Consider the following 18,041-nt stretch of genomic DNA (forward strand, 5'->3'; position numbering starts at 1 on the left):
ATTTTACTTCCTTCCTCCCATTCTAGATACATGTAAACTTTTCTAAACTTTTCTAAATACCTTTTCTAAGAATAAGAATGTACATGCTTATATTTGATTACTATGATATTCATCTTTTCCTGTCAAATTTGTTTTTTGTGTTGCCTGCTATTAGCATGGCCAACAAAAGGGATTGCTTTGTCTGGCAGTGTCATCCACATTATTGTCACAACTACATTTCAGATCTATATCTTTTGCACAAGTTAAAGGGTTGAGAGTGGTTTATTGATATTGGTGTCTGCCTCTCACCCTTGCAATTGTGGGTTCGAGCTCCACCAGGGGTACTTTCTCATGGCCTCTCAAAAAGGACACCAGCAGCTAATTGCATAAAACTGGTTATCTTTTTGGTTTAGTCAAAGTTAGCCAAAATGATTATTGATTGGTCAATGTTAATCCAAAAAATGCTATTAACCAATCAAATAATTTAAATATACAAACTAGCATAAAGATGACCTGTGGACAACTAATAATAAAGTGTTATACAATTGGCTGCAGTACAGCAGCTTATTGTATGAAACTTTTTTCACAGGTTAACTTTTGGCTAGTTGACTCTTTAGATTGATTTGATTGGTTAATAGTTATTATTGGATAAATATTGACCAATCAATAAACATTTTGGATAACTTTCTCTTTATAACGATTCGATTGGTTAATACTTATTATTGGATAAATATTGACCAATCAATAAACATTTTGGATAACTTTTACCAAACCAAAAATTAAGCAGTTTTATACAATTGGCTGCAGTACTGGTTTCTACCCAGTAAAATCGACTTGAGAGTGATTCATATCAGCGTTTAGCTGTCTAAACAATCAAACAAAATTAAATTAGCATGAACCAACAACTTGTTGAAATCTTCAAATTTAGTAGCACAATTTGGTCATGGTCAGTTACAGATGACCTTTACTGATTATGGTGACCTTGACATGAAAACTAATGGGCAACACATCTGAATCTATGATTTTTAATTTTATTGATTAATTTGTCTTTTTTTATGTAACATTTTATTGCCATGTTATCAAAAATGCATGTTGTTTTCTTAACAATGATTAAGAGAGTGAAAGTTGTCCAGTGGTGAAGATCTTGCGCTCTCACGCAAATGGCCATGGGTTAGAGCCCCACCAAGGAAAATTCTCTTTGCTTTTATTAAAGGACACAGTACTGGTTTCTTCCCAGGAAACAGACTCAAGAATCAATCAAAGCAGCTAACAGCTGGCCCTGATTTCTCGAAACTTTTTAAGCTTAACATAATTAAGTAGCTTATTTTGTTCAGCAAAATCACTAACATTAACTTAATTTTGATAAATAAAACTTAGTTTCTTGTCATTATCAGACAGATAACTTCAATAAAAAAACTTCCTGAAAAAGTAATTATATCAAATTTATAGAAGAACAAAAATATAGAGCTCAACTTGATCCTGTTATAACAGACTTAAGTAGTGTTGAGAAATCGGCCCCTGTACTCTTCAAAATTGAGCAAAAATTAATATGTATAAACTAACAATTGATCCATCTTTTTATGTTTTTCAGACACATACGAGGAAGTTTAAACGTCTTGAAAGCACTGAGATGACACATGATAGATCACCAATACATTTCCCTCAAAAGAAAAAAATGTCCATATCTGGTTATAAACAAATTTAAGAGTTACATGCATGTTTGAAAAATGTTTATATATTCAATGAAATTCTAAGATTGCTTATTGACAGAGTTGCAATATTTTTATGAAACTTTAAAAAAACCTCAGTTTGTTATTTCTTTGTTTTGTATATACTGACATTTAAAATATTATGAGAGTCATATAATGATAATGTTATAGATACTTTATTTATTTTTATGGACAAAAGGTCTGTATTTTTTAAGGTTTTATACTAATAAATATCTGTGATCTTTTTTAATTTTATAAAGGACCTAAAGATATTTTTTATTATATTTTGATATAATATTTATGAAACTTAAGTTCCATGCTTGCTACTAGAAAAATCTGTATATTTTATGAAATATGCAATATAATTCAATATCAACCTCAGACTTAATTTGACGAGCAAGAGCCATCATATTTTTTTTTAAATATTTTTGATCTATGCTCATTGGTCAGCTGCCGAAGCAATAATTTTGATTGGTAATTCTGCAGTCATTTAATTGCTCCTGTACAGATTGTTCTCATGTATCATACAAATACACGACTGACCAGGGAAAATAGAAATATCTGGTTCATTAATCTAAGTTGAAAGCTGTAGAACGAATAATTCTGAGATTAATATTGAATACCAACATTGCATCTGTTATTAATACTTCTTTTTAGATCTTATCTTTTTCTTAAAATGTTGATACAAGAAATTAAATTTCACTTACTTCTGATATGACTGTTCAATTTGATAGATGAATTATTTAAAACAGTCATGTACATTTAGTTTGATCTAATTTTATAGGCTGCTTCGCATTTATTTATTGAATGTAAAACATGATTGTGGTATTGTATGATTGTTAATTTGAATATACATGTGTTACTTTTGTTTGTTTGCAAATAAACATTGCAAGACGTGATTGTCAAACATTTAATCAAACCAAAACTGACTATAATGTTACTTGGCACCAAAGAAACAGTCAATTTATGCCGCCTCAACGGCAGCCTCAGGCATTTTCAGTTTCAACCATTTCAAGAGTTTCCTTTGTAACTGTGCAGTTATTACCAGCATAATATAAAGCTCTAATTTATGTGGCGTTTGACAAGCCATAGATGTTATACATGATTCGACATTCATTTGCTTGTTAAAGGCGATAAAAAAGCCATGATCATTCAATGCTTCAAAACTTTGAAATGTTCATTTGCAAACAATGAGTAGCTACATTGTTCAAATTAGTGTTAAAAAATATCTTAGTCTAAGGAATCATAGTATTCACCGATGGGGCATTGGTTTGTGTTTTGTTATTGTTGTGATGTAAGCTCGTAAAGAATGAATGTTATTTGTTGTTTTTAAAAGAAATAAAAAATCTTTCTTAAAATGAGGGATCTTTACTTCCTATTTCTAAAGTCACATGGGTCAAATACAACTATTTCCTTTCTTTTGTCTTCATCTGTGATCAAACATTTGAAATCTTTACATGTCTGTGATAATTGTTATTTTTTTAATTTTACGAAACATTACTGGATGTACTTTTTCAGCTCATTTTATGTTTTGACTCTTAGTCTGATATTAGTTTACCTTTTTACTGTTTTTTTAAGTTTATGTTCGTGCTTGTAGAATTACCTTTCATATCCATCCCTTTTACCTTTATTAACTGTCCTTTGCAATTTGTGTAATATGCCGCATAATAATTGTTCACTTTTGTCGTGAATTTTGTTGTAATGAATTTAATACTAAAATACCAAAGGTTGCTTTAACATTTTTTGAGTTTTTTGGAGCATTTTTCGTTGTACAATGTCTTAATTTGAACCTTAATATTTTTGGATTAAAGTTTTAAGTATTTCTTTTTAAATTATTTTATTCCATAAAGCAATAAACAAAAGTCTAGTAACATACCTAGTGCTACTTAAGACAATTGGGTTGTGTTTCTGTTATCCTCTTTTTCAATGTCATTACCCAAGTAACTGGCTCCAATTTCTGGACTAATTTCAAGACCAATTTACACCTGAGGATCAAGATAAATAGCTCAATAATTTTGTTTCAATATAAATTGTACTTTTCTCCTTTTCTTATTTGAAGACTTTACACCTGAGGATCAAGATAAATAGCTCAATAATTTTGTTTCAATATAAATTGTACTTTTCTCCTTTTCTTATTTGAAGACTTTACACCTGAGGATCAAGATAAATAGCTCAATAATTTTGTTTCAATATAAATTGTACTTTTCTCCTTTTCTTATTTGAAGACTTTTATCTCCGAGATTTTTTTTTATCATGAGCCTGATAAACTGTATTTTATTGTTTGCAAATTCAACTTTAAATTTGGCTTAATCAAATATAAGACTTCAGCTTGTTATGCTTAGCTTTTTTGCGACATTTAAATGGCACTGTTGTTACCGTATATCTAGAAGATTGTTAATTGTCTTTGATGTCACAAATCTTGGAACTAAATATATTTTCAAACATATATAAACCCTAAAACTTCCATATAAACTTCTTTTGACATCTCAATGCTTTATCGCATCAACATATTTTTCAAGCATATTTAGTCAAATTATCATTGCAAAGCTTGATTCCTATCATGTCAAAATCTGATGGTTAAGGTTTTTGGTACAATTTTTTTTTGACATTAGGTTTGTTATATTAATACTGCAGGCCGGTGAGCCCTAAAAGGTTACAAAAAGCATCCTAGTTACCACCATTGATTATTACTGGGGTCATTATACTTTTGAGTATAATCAGATTAATAAATTTACGTTTCCATGGAGATTTTGAGGATGGCAAAAAATATCAAGTCTTACTTCAAGCTTTAGTCTTGTATAATAATTGTAATTTCTTTGCAGCAAAGCATTGGTGCTGATTTCTTGGTACAGAACATGAGTTGCTGTTATTTATGCAGATACTATATTAAGTATTGATTGTAAATGATCTTTTTCATATTTTGACAATTAAAGTTTTCTTAAACTTGAGGTGAGATTTGGATTTTAGACCATATGATCATTAAAGAATAACAAAAAGCGTATTTTGTCAAGTTTATGCCATAATCAACAAATGTAAATAATATCGAGGTTTGAAATTGCAGATAATTATTATGAAATCATTAGTTTAACAAAAGGATATACGAAACAGTATTGCAAAGCTTGTGCTTAAAATATAGTCATAATAGTTCTTTTTTACATATTACCAAATATGCATTTTAGAATAAAGTTTATTTATAACAATGTTGTTTGTTCTCTGTATTACAATACCATGACCTTGACCTGGCCGCAATATCGCAAATATACTCAAGTCAAATCTCATTCTCAGCCTGAACTTATTTTACCACATAAAAGCATGGTATAATACAAATTTTTGTATTTTTTACTATTTTTCAAAACTTATTTCCTCATATAATGTATTGATAAAAACCTTTTGGCGATATTTCTATGGAAACTTATTCTAGAGCAAAAAAAATACTTGGGAATATTTTCAAAAAAAAAAACATTGAGTTATTTTAAATCACATTAAATGCTGTAGAACATTTTTTTTTTGGAATCTTGACCATTTTTTTAAATCAAAATAGTCTATGAGAGAATGCGCTTTTAAGGGGTGCAAAAACATATAATACAATATTTTAATAACTTTTGATGCAATGTGATTTAATAAGTTGAGACAGAGATTGAGATTTGACTTGTATTTTTGTGACCTTGACCTGTGGAAGTCCAAATGAAATCCCCAAATGAGGATTATTTCCATGAGGTAAAATGGAATTCAAGAATTAAAAAACAACAAAAAAAATTTACTATAGAACTAGTCAGAGTGAATTTAATTAAACTTCACCTGAAACTTTATTTAGGTATCCTCAAAAGCAACATTCACACGAAGGATTATAAAAATCACACAACCCAAAATATTTATCAAAATCATCACATTGAATACAGTCATGTTCACTGTTTAAAACAGTGAAAAATTATTATTCACACAAATCTCTATAAACCACGGGAAAACATATATATAATAAAAGTTTAACATGAAATGCAACAATGTTTATAGTTTCCAAAATAAAATTCCCAATTCATTTTTGTAAAAAAGACCCCCTTATCCCCCAACCAATGGAAGAATTGGTGCTTTCTTAAAAAAACTATATTTTTTGTCTATTTTTAAAGCATTCTTGTTTGTTTCTAGGCAAAATTTTATTTCCCAATATTGAAGTCAAAATTGGGCGTTTTCCCATCCATTCCAAAAATGGTGAAAAAACAACACTCAGTTCATCACCAGGAGAGGCAAATCTTTTTTCACTCATAATAAAATATGCCATCATATAACGCCACTTTGCGCCGATTATGTCATACTATGATAAAAACTTATTTCTGCTTGAAGCAGTTCATATATCAAGAATACAATTATAACAGTGCAATATAACATTTTTTTGGACAAAAAAACAACAACAGCTTAAGTGTAACAAGTGTATACATTCTTGTCTTTGCAAGATTGTATGTAGATTTTTTTTAACAATAACAGTCATATCATTCATATGGCGCCTCAGGTCAATATACTTCAATTTCAGCTTGACGCCGTTCATATATAAAAAACAAAAACAACTAACTGTACAGTGCATTATAACATTTCTTGGACAAAAAAGAACAACAGCTAAAATGTAACAAGTGTATATATTCTTGTCTTTGCAAGATTGTATGGTGATGTTTTTAACAATACCAGTGTAAATAAACATGTGAAAAACTTATATAACAAACAATTCCAAATATACAATACCAGTGTAAATAAACATGTGAAAAACTTATATAACAAACAATTCCAAATATATGACAACGTATAAAAACTTAACTAATTGTGTACATAATTAACATGTACAATGTCCCACAAATGTTTCTGTCCTTGACAGACTTTCCCCCTTCTTTTACACTATTTCCTATTTTGATATAAAGTTATGTCCGTCTTCTGCTATATGATTACAACAATATCAAGTCTGAGTCTAGGCTCAAGAATCCAAGACACATTTTCAAAATTACAAAGAATCATCTTTATTCTTTTGGTTTAACAAAAAAAAATTGTGCATAATTTTACAATTTCGAATATAAATAAAATGCAGCAAATCTCATCATCAATGCTCACCTTGAGAGAAATTTCCAATGAAATGAAGGTATGAATTTTTGCCACTAAAGTTATAACTTGTGACTTCGTAATCATGGCTTCAGAAGTATCTGACAGCAGCGTTATACACTCTTGTCAATACTTGTAACAAGCGGTATAACAATGCTAAGATTATGAATATTCGTTAAGACAACGAAGGGGAAACCTTAATTTTTAAATACATTGGTATGAAATTGTTAATAATATATATATACAATGTTACAGACTATAACAGTGACAACCTTGTTACCTGTCAAGTGTTTCAAAAAAATAGTTCTTAAGTTTGACAAGACAGTTAAGTCTATCACAATAACCCAACAGCCAAGTCTATCACAATAACCCAACTGTCAGTCTATCAAAACAACCCAACTGTCAAGTCTATCACAATAACCCAACTGTGAGGTCTATCGCAATAATCTGACTGTCAGCTCTATCAAAACAACCCAACTGTGAGGTCTATCAAAACAACCCAACTGTCAAGTCTATCAAAACAACCCAACTGTGAGGTCTATCGCAATAATCTGACTGTCAGCTCTATCAAAACAACCCAACTGTCAGCTCTATCAAAACAACCCAACTGTCAGCTCTATCAAAACAACCCAACTGTCAGCTCTATCAAAACAACCCAACTGTCAAGTCTATCAAAACAACCCAACTGTCAGGTCTATTACAATAACCTGACTGTTAAATCTATCACAATAACCCAACTTCTTTGCTTGGAAAAATAGATGGAAAACAAATGAGCTGAAAATCCCTTAACATTACATGGATATACTTATTTGAAATGCCAGCTGTCATACATGAAACACTAGTACTATAATCTTGTCTTATCTTCTATTAACTGTTTTGTATGATTCTGTTGGAGTCTTATATTTCCAAATTTACATGCCTTCCGATGACGAACATGCGTTGATCGCCATCCTGAGGTCTTCCCACATCCACAAACATAAAGTTTGCCCTCTTTATGAACACCCTGCAATGATTTGATATAACGATAATGAGATTAAACTACAATATTTTAAAGGGGCTAGACACCAGATAGTCCACAAATCACAGTATTTTCTCATACAGTCAAACCTGAATTAAGTGGCCACCCGTGGGAAATGATCAGGTGGCTGCTTAAGACAGGTGGCCACTTAATCCAGGTTTGACATTTCCACCACTTTAGCTATATTCAGAGATGGTGTATGTATCTTAACCACCACCTCACACCACAATCAGTAACATCTGTATCAATATCATCGAAGAAGGTTGAATACAAATACATTTGCATAGATTAAATAACTTTATTTCGAATTTATAAATAAAATACATTAGTTAAATGTTGATACAAGGCTTAACAAAATATTCATTTTCATTAGATGACGGAGATACCCGAGGCCGTCGTTCTTTTCCGTAACCTTCTATACGCAATTAAAGCTGTGTATTGGGAAAGTTTATAAGCGGAAGTGTCAGTGACAAGGGATTAGTGCCCGCTAATAAGTGTTTATATGGCTTCATGGGGACAAAAATTAGTGGCCGTGGCCGCGTTAGACAGTTGGCCGCTTAATGCACATACATTATATAGTAAAAACATACGGGGGGAATTTGGAGTGGCCCGTTAAGGCAGGTGGCCATTTAAAGCAGGTGACTGTTCAACCAGGTTTGACTGTAACACTTAAGCCTATAATTGTCAATGCAGATTAATTGGAGGCCGATAAGACAACATTTTACAAAAACCCAACAATCTTGTAAAATTCGTGTTCCTGTCTCATCTGTATTTCAAAAATACCAACGCTATTTTTATACTTACTGGGATTTACGTGGTAGACAACCTCAGTAAATTTCGAATTAGAAAAAAAGTGCAAAAAATGCAAAAGATGCATGTGTCATAAGCGATGTGATATAGCAGTAAGTAAGATTTAATTCGTTGCAAACAAAGATGTTAATTTTATGTAAAGTTTTTGAAAATTTTCTTTTTTTCTTATAATTGTATCATCTGGTGCAAATATCGGGCTACTATTTTGAGTGCAGAGTAATATACCTCTACTGCTTAAACATAATGATGATGATTTCTTTATCATATTGATATAGGCATTAAACTAAGAATTATCATTAGAAGAGGATTTACTGCATATGCCCATGAACAAAAATTGATGAATAATTTTTCTGGCTTTCATACATCTTGTGGTAATAATGTGAACCAGGTTTCAGGAAAAAAAATCTTTAAAGGGGCTAGACACCAGATGGTCCCAAAATCGGCAAATACATTATTTCCACAAATCAAGCACAGAATTGTCATAACAAGCTACATCATTTTACATAATTAGAAGAATATTTTGTCAGTCTCAGCTGAGTTCACAGGTTTAAAAGCGCATAATGGTTTCCCAGTTTGTAGTGTCTATATTTAGCATGTGAAAGTCATGTGATAAGTAGAGATACATAAACATTGCTAGTTTGGGATTTATGTCGTAGACAAAACCAGTAAATTTCGAATTGGAAAACTATGCAAAAACTGCGAAATATAGATGTGTTGTAAGCGATATGATGCATCAGTAAATCGGATTAATTGCCTTGCACAACGATATCATCTTTATGTAAATTTCTGAAATTTTTCTTTTTTTCTTGCACTAGTATCATCTGGTGTCTGGTCCCTTTAACTATAAAAGTTTCATTGCTCAGGGATGTGATAGACCTGGCAGCTGGAAGGCTGAAACATTTTTCGGCCATGGGTTTATGGGGCGCTCTTGGGGTCAGGAGTGCACTAATGTAGAAGAAAAAATAGCTTTTTAGAAGCTCTTGTGAGGGCTCTCCTGACTTTAAATTTGAAGCAAACTTGAATATTAACTTAAACAACTGAAAGCATCCAAATAATTTTTTTCAGGTAAAAATTTATTTTTTATTTATTTTTTGGGGGCGGGGGGTCTCTGGGGCCATCAGATCCGATTCCTCGAACCCGCGGACAAATCACATCCGCAATTTGCTACACAGGTTTTCAACATCATACCGGTACCACCCTAACTGCCATACCACCTCCCATACTGTAATTCCTATATACTCTTGGGTTTATCTAATCGAATAAACCTATTTTAATCTAGCTTTCTTATCAGATCAATAACAGACAGTACCTGTATATGGTCAGCCAGACTCTCCCGTGACCCAAGCACCTTGTGGCATTTTTGACAAGTGAAGCTCAGCTTCGGCGTGGACGCTTTGGAATGGCAAAGGACTTCATGTCTGAAATACAGTCATATAAAATAATTAAATCATATATTATCATTTGGAAGGCTGGTAATAACATGCAGGTAAAATATCTGATAATGCAGTCAATGATTTTCCTGCGTGGCAAGAATTTCATGTCTGCAAAATTGCCCTAATATCCTGATGGCCTTTCTACACACCAAGTTTCATGGATGTGGCTTTTATGCAGTCAAAAAGTCGTATTTTCGCTGCCTTTGCAACCATGTTTTTGCCTTATGAGCAATAAATTGATGTGAACAATCTCCTAATCACCCTTTGTCCACATACAAAGTTTCATTAACCTAGCTTGCATACACTTTTCGAGTTATTGCAGCATTGAAATTTTTTGGATGGGCAGGCAGACATACGAAGGGAGGGTAAACCTATTGTCATCTCTCCGGTAAACCAAATAAGAAACCTTTTGGTGATACAAGTCAAGTCAATGTAAAAATGCAGCCATGTACCGTTTCAAACATGATTACATTTAAGATGTTTGTATTTTTATGTTCAGGTCAATTTCTATTTACCTTTTAAGGCTGGAGACGTAGCCGAAAGTTTTACCACATCCAGGCTTCGGACATGTGTACGCCTTACTGACATGTTCGTTCATCATGTGGTCTTGAAAATATATATCACAAGTTGCTTTAAAGATCATTATTAATTAGCACAACCTTTTGCAAAAGTCAAGTGGGATAACTCTTGTCTTCTTATGTTATAATGTAAAATCAACAAGGGAGATAACTGAAATTTTCAAATTGTAATGGGGAACATCACTCATGTCCTATCAACAAAACTTCTAAGTGTTGTAATACTACGATGGTTTATTTGCTTATTCTGAGAGGAAAGAATATGGTATTTATTTTGCAACAGAGTCACTATCAATCAAACCAAAGCTTATTTGAATTTGCAAGTAATTCTTCCAAATATTTCATTCCTAACACCAGGGTATGATTAAACTGAAATTAGTCTCACAGAAATTCAAGGCGCACAATTTATGGTATAAATTCTAATTATGTCAAGAAAGCTTTATGACTTCTAGTTTATATTCTTTTTACATACATAAAATAAAATTATCACAAAGTCAAGGGCAATTAAATAATAAAAAATCCAACTTCCAATGGTGAACAGTTTGATTATTTGAGAACCTTGCCCTAGGCCATATACAAGAGTTCAACTCATTTTTTTCTTTCTATGTTAAAATTCCATTAACTTCCTTAACACCCCTCGTATACCTAAATTTCCAGTATTTCTTACCAGACAATGTTGATTTAGTGTCACAAACTAGTCCACAAAAATCACATGTATGCTTTACTGGGTGTTCGTTTATTGTGTGAACACAGAGAGCCATTTTGGTTTGGAAAACCTTCGCGCATTGCTGACACGTGTGGTTCCTGTTTTCATCTGTATGGATATCTTCTATATGTGCCTCTAAATATGTTCTGGCCTAAAAGACATAATAGCATCACACATTATGCACCAGTCAATTGTAACCACGCCCCCCCCCCCCCCAGGTCTGGGGAATAGCGGGGACTTTGACTTTCGGTCAAGCCAGCCCCGGGTAAAATCACCCGCCCTGCGGGAACGAACTGATGGTCAAATCCCCGCCAAATGCCCCCGCCCCCAGGCCCCAATTTCTCGAAACTTTTTAAGTCCCTTATAACAGGATTAAGCTAATCTCCTTATTTTTGTTGTTCTATAAAATGTGTTATATTTACTTCTTCAAGAATTTTTAGAAATTATGAAGGAACTATCTGTATGATTATCAGAATAAACCATTTTTTATTTATCAATATCCATTTTTAGTATGTATTCTGGCTAATTTAAGTAAGCGACTAAAGCCTGTTAAGTTTAAGATGTTTTGAGAAATTGGGGCCAGGATGATATTGGGTACGTACACTTATGATTGTAATTCTATTATTTGGGACAATTTTTTCAACTGCATTAATTTTGTTTAAATTTAATTATATAAGCACATCATCGAACATTTCACGCTTTAAAATTTACAACAACGTCGTTAATGACGTTGTTAGCCTTAACAAAGTTCTAAACAATCTGCTCAGTCAGTTTATGTCAAAGTACATAAATTTAATAGCAAAGTTGAGATTCAATTTCCTTCAGTTTCCTAATGAACACAGTATATACACATATTTGGACTTTTAAATGCACACTGTCCGTGATCATAATTGAAGTACACTTTGTGAGGACCTCATTTAATCTATTTGTAGATTTATTTAGCTTAATTAAAACTAAAAGCACAGTTGAAAGCACACTCACTGAATCTCACCAAGATGTCTTAACTTCCATACCCAGACTAGGGGTATGTGAGTTTTGTTGGTGGCCACCAAGCTAGACAAGTGGGTTTCCTCAGAATACTTCCCTTTTCCCCACAGTACAAGAACACACTTTCGTGTAATGACTTGCAAGGATCAGGTCATATTAAAGGAAAAGTGTTTGTTTATTAAAGTAACCCCCCTTTCAGTTAAAGGCCAGCCCGGGCTATAGGACACCTTCATTGGTGAACATCTTTCCCCATTATATCCTTAAAAAATATTACACACCACTGAGGGTCATATGGCATTATAAGGACCGGCCAGTTAGCCACCGAAAGTGTATTCACCATTCACCTTCGGGGGCTGACTGGACGGTCCTTATAATGCCATATAACACGAAGTGATGTGTAAATATTTCTTATATTATACTGAACATTTTATATTATCATTTAATATTTTTAAAGCGCTTAAGATGTGTTTCATTGAACAAAACTAATAATATTGACTTGCGACAAATTTACGGCATTGTGAAAATAGCAAGCCGCACTTACCCGTTGTATGACGTCAGCGGTCCATATTACATTTTTGGCAAGGTCCGAACCGCCCAAAAATATGATATGGACCGGTGACGTCATAAAACTGGATTTTTATCAAAATACAGTGATATACGGACCGAGCGACTTTATATTAAAAATGAAGGGACACATTTATGTAAGGTACAATATAATATGATAGATTAAACAGGAAGGCATTTGGTACCCCTTGTTTAACTATTGCTTTGTCAGCAAATGGCAATGTAAGAACAAGCCCCTTTTGAGTCTCTAACCTTTTGACCTCTAACTCCATATGAGGACACCTTAACCACAAGGCCATGGAGATGGTAATAATAACTGTTCATAATCATTGTGAACTTCATTAAAACAATGACTCACCATGAACATTTTCCCACAAATATGACAAGAGTGCATGAGACAGCCCTTGGATTGGAGCAACTCTCCAGGGACAGGGTTGGATTCCTTGTAAGCACAATACTGCCTCTTGGGGCAAGGTTGCTGGACAGGGGTTGTTTCTCTGACGTCTGGTGTATTCCACACAGTTTTGCTGTGTTTTTGAGCATTCTCTAAAGAGAAATTTTTTTCACAATATTAAGGAAGCATTAATTTTTATGCCCCTTTTTAACGGGATGGGCATTTCGTAGCACTGGAAATCAGTTTCAGTTTGACTATCAAAATTCAGTTCTACTCAAGTAACCAATTATGGATAGTACAATCATTTTTTGACAATACCTTAATTGTAGTTTTGTTCTTGTACAATAACTCGTAATCCTTAACTATGCTTATGTTATGCGTATGTTTGAAGTACTTTAGTGTTGTTGTTGCTTTTGGCCATATTGTTAACGATAACAACTGAACACTTCTGAATAAATACATGAACTTAATGAGAAAACTGGCGGAAATTTACTGAAAGCAAATGACAAGAGGAAAGAAGAAAAACAACTTGCCGGTTGAAGCAATGATCAATTATAACCAAATAAAAATTTATTGTCACCAATTTCAGGCCAAACCAATCAATTTTCAATTATTATTCATCATCTGTGCGGATTTTGTTTTAATTTTCTGATTTACAGCATTATACACTTTCTACCAAAATAATAGCTGTTGAAATTTGGCTTTCTATTGAGTGCAAATATGTACACTTAAACGAGACAACAAAACACTGAACGATTAGATGTTAAATGATCTGACCCGAATCAATACCAATGATTTTCTTGCAATCTTCCGGACAAGTAGCGTTATTGCTTTCCACCACATAAAAAGTTATACTAGAACTATCCAACTCCTGCGGCCCTTCCTTCTCGGACTTTCTTGCAGTTTTCGGCACTTCTCCAACTTCCACCTCCAATGAGCTCGCTGTATCATCAGATATACCGGCTCTCTTCAAGGTCATTACATCAACAATTCTGAGCGAGGGAAGTTCATCTTCTACTTGTATCAAACCTTCATTTTCTTTCCCACGACCTGACTCCTCTCCCAGTGGTGGTACATTTACATCGACACCCTTAATAGATTCCAATTCACTGTCAACTTCAAATGACGTATTTTCCCCATCTTCAAACTCGGTGCTTTTATTGACTGCAAGTTTAGCCAATTTCCTTACTGGACTGCTGGTAGCCAATGGTCTGTTCCCCAGATGTCTGTTCCTAAATAGCCTTCTCCTGGTTTTTCTGTTTTTGCTACTACCAGACATCCCCTCAACTTCTTTATGCTGCTCGACCTCATTAGGACAATGCTGTACAATATTTCCATTGTTACGACCTTTACCATCATTTCTAAACAGTTGGCTGTTTTTACGGTAACCCAGTTGGCTGTTTTCACGGTAACCCAGTTGGCTGTTTTCACGGTAACCCTGCACCATCGAGTTCTCCTTGCTGTTTTCACGGTAACCCTGCACCATCGAGTCCTCCTTGCTTTTATCTGGAAACAAAGTTTGCAATTTTAAAATTGGCGTAATTCTAAACTGATTAATTCAATGATTTGGTTAAACTTAGCTTAGCTTGATAAAAACCAAAATACTAGAAAATACTCAAAAAAGGTTTTAAAATCACATGTGTTTGCATTAATAATGTTCTATAAAAGAGCGCACGCAATTCAAAACCCAAAATGTCTACCACCATTAGTTACCATGATTTAAATGATGATGTCATGATTTTTAAACCTAGCAAAATTTGCCACAACCAGTATCTCATGAAAATAAGAATTAAAAGTTCTTACATTTTTTCCTGATACAATGTCTTAGGAATTGAGCTTTTAAGTCTGTCTGTCCATCCAGAAACCTGTCCCCAAAGCTTGATGCTAGATGGGAAACTGTATTATCAGCGACACATGCCGTCAGCACAAGGGCTTCGTCCCCAGTGTACTCAGCAAGGAACTCAACCTGTTATATGTTATAAGTTTCGACTTATTTTATTTTACAACAATTGTGAAACAAGTTATAACAATTATATATTAATCACTCATGTTTGCTCAATGTCATATGAGAGTGTGGTCATGTGTTGTGGTAGAAACCAGAAACCTGAATGAAATCCACTTCAATATCCCGCTTCAGGTGAACACAAACCAAACTCACATGCGCATAAATATATACATCATTAAAAAAACTTAATAAGAAAAGATGATTTGAGTATCTTTGAAAAACATTCATTAATGATTCCGGTCCACAATTGTGATAATCGACTGCATAATCTCAGAATCGATTATGTGGCTTTATTCCCTATTAAAATAGAAAAAGTGGTAGAAAAAGAGTATAAATAATTTTGTATTCATTTAAAAAGCTTAATCATGTCATTGAAAAGTATATAAAAAAACAAACAAGAATACAACATAAGAATTTGCTCTCATGGTCATTCATTGTTTAGAACATTAATTTTACATAACTTGATGATTAATATAATCAAAAATTAATCAAAATGGCTTAATCAATTATTTCTGAACTGATCAATTATGCTTCTACACAGATTTTCAATCCCTATCGATAAGGTCGCCATTAAAATTTTGTAAATTGGATTTGTTGCTTGTCGAGAGTGCCTGTCATTTTTTTACAAAAGGTCACCATGTCCTTGACTTTTGACCTGCTGGTCTAAAAATGAAGAGGGTTCATTCTGCTCTCTACAACTAATGTTGATTATTATCGTCTATGTATATAATCGTACCAACTGCTGTATTAAGCATTTAAACACTGTCTTTACAATGGTTGTAAACCCAGGCATCTCTCTGACATCTTCCAGCTCCGTAGCTCCCATTTTACCTCAATTGTTCAGAGTTGTCCAAGATCTGGAAAAAAAAACAAGAAATGATATTCTCGGCCCAATGATTTATAGAAAAAGAAGCAAGCAGTTTGAAACTCCAATTAAAACTCCGAAATTACATAAAAGTCATTATAAATATGAATTTGGTTCAACACTTTAAACACTATAATATATTTTGTTTAAATATTGTAAATATTATCATAGCACGTACAGCGGTAGTCTAAACAATTCAACATTATTTTCATGATTCTACAAAACAATGGAATGTCCAAACAAGTAACCATCAAAAGAGGAAGGATTTCAGAAAGGGACAGATCTATTCAAGACCTCACTACTATAGTATCAAGTCATTGAATTTTTTAACCCAAAATGGGGCCAAAATCCAAAAAGAGTACTATTTTCAAAAAAGTAGCACTAAATTTCATTGAATCTGCCTTTCATCACAATCTACATGCAGATTTCAATATTTTCACGAAACAGCGAGAAAAAACATTGCAAGTTTATCAAAATAATTTACAGTTTATTGCTATTTATTTTGAGCTGGGATCACTTATTCAATACTATTAAATGCATTATTTTTCTATAAATTATTTATTATATTTTTTAAATTTTTATTTGTGGCAAAATATTCTTTTTTAAAGCAAATATCAGTTTTATCAAAAAACTGTTCAAGGTTATTTTAATGATTCACTGGGTTATTTTTGGTTCATTCTCATTCCCTGTGAAATCAAAGAGGAAAGACTGGCCTCGCAAATCATAAATAGGAACTGTAAATGCATGGTTCATGTTATAAAAAAATCATATAAAAAAATTGTCTTCAGATCTTTGGATAGCGCTAGCCACAATAATGCAGGTTTAGAGAACTTTTGTAAAATTTGGACATTCATTATGCTCCCCTTCAGGTTCAGTCACCAAAACAAAAAACGTCAAAGACTCTGAAGCAGCTGTTTATATTATATAGACTAGGTGCAGTGCCTAAGCTATCATGATAGTATGTATGCCATAGTGAAGACATACTTTTCTGGCATCAAATGTACCAAATCAACAAAAAAATAATTAAAGAAAGTTGTTTATGCAAACTGATAACCAAAATTCAATTGTTAAACGTGTTTCCATGTTGTGACAAGGGAAGGGGGACCACTGCGTATTAAGAGGTTGCTGCTACATTGATTAAACTATTGCCTGCTTCGTTAAAATTTATAACCTTAAAAGAAGGTTAATAAATAAATATTTAATGTTCTGTAAAGATGAAAGATGAATCAATTAAAGAGCTTTATCCGACAAAACATTATGTCGACAATGTCTATCAAGTAATAAACTTTAAAAGGTTACGTTTCTTGCACATCTTTGAGTTGCAGACAACACGTTCTAAATCTTAAATATCAAATTGTTTATTCTCCAGCAGCCTGGATTTCAGTAACCCAGAGACTGATTAAAAAAATATTTTAAGAAAAAAATATACACATCCACACGAAAATCAAAACTATAAATTTCAACTGTTAGTCAATTTATTTTACTTTGCGTGATTTTAACGCAAACAATATTCGAACATTCATTTATGATAATTATAAAATGACATTTACCGCTTTTTAACTATTTTAAGAGTTATGATCGAAGGGTGCTGCACCCTATCCGGTTTCAGTTCCACCCTTTTGTCCTCATTGAGACCAAAATTGGGGCACTTTTTTTCTTTTATACAATGCAGAATGAAACGTTTAAGACTTTTAAATATTTCTTTTGATTAAAACTTTTTATATGATAATAAATACGTACTGTTACAGACTTGACATAAATAACAATGTCTTGTTTTTTAATCACCCTTTGACCATAATAGAGATCAGCATGGGCACCCTTTTGCTTTCATATAATAAAATGTTTAAGACTGTCAAATATTTCTTTTGATTAAAACTTATTTTATGTTAATAAATACATTTGGCAATGAATACCTAA

General features: G+C 32.8%; 2 protein-coding genes across 9 annotated transcripts in view; one reads left to right on the forward strand and one right to left on the reverse strand.

Annotated features, from left to right (window-relative positions):
* The window catches only part of LOC128206274 (uncharacterized), a 23,601-nt gene extending 18,875 nt beyond the window's left edge, over positions 1 to 4,726 (forward strand). For all 7 annotated transcript variants that reach the window (XM_052908632.1, XM_052908630.1, XM_052908635.1 and 4 more), the window contains one exon: positions 1,571 to 4,726. Coding sequence is in view for 2 of the 7 variants with exons in the window: in XM_052908635.1 (XP_052764595.1) it covers positions 1,571 to 1,590 (20 nt within the window). In the remaining 5 variants the exon portion in view is untranslated. The remainder of the gene's footprint in view (positions 1 to 1,570) is intronic.
* Positions 4,711 to 17,449, reverse strand: LOC128206272 (zinc finger and BTB domain-containing protein 24-like). 2 transcript variants are annotated; one of them, XM_052908629.1, is made up of 9 exons: positions 17,424 to 17,449; positions 15,996 to 16,116; positions 15,058 to 15,220; positions 14,044 to 14,760; positions 13,219 to 13,406; positions 11,271 to 11,460; positions 10,544 to 10,634; positions 9,905 to 10,013; positions 4,711 to 7,770 (listed from the first exon to the last, which is right to left on the reverse strand). In XM_052908629.1, exons 2-9 carry the CDS (start codon positions 16,083 to 16,085, stop codon positions 7,612 to 7,614), a joined length of 1,707 nt encoding a protein of 568 aa, XP_052764589.1. In that variant the 5' UTR covers positions 16,086 to 16,116; positions 17,424 to 17,449; the 3' UTR covers positions 4,711 to 7,611. The 2 variants fall into 2 exon arrangements, with proteins under 2 accessions (XP_052764589.1, XP_052764588.1); XM_052908628.1 differs by having other exon boundaries at positions 14,032 to 14,760.
* Between the last annotated feature and the right edge of the window lie 592 nt (positions 17,450 to 18,041).

Source organism: Mya arenaria, chromosome 10, assembly GCF_026914265.1.
Source record: "Mya arenaria isolate MELC-2E11 chromosome 10, ASM2691426v1".
In the NCBI taxonomy this organism is placed as follows: domain Eukaryota; kingdom Metazoa; phylum Mollusca; class Bivalvia; order Myida; family Myidae; genus Mya; species Mya arenaria.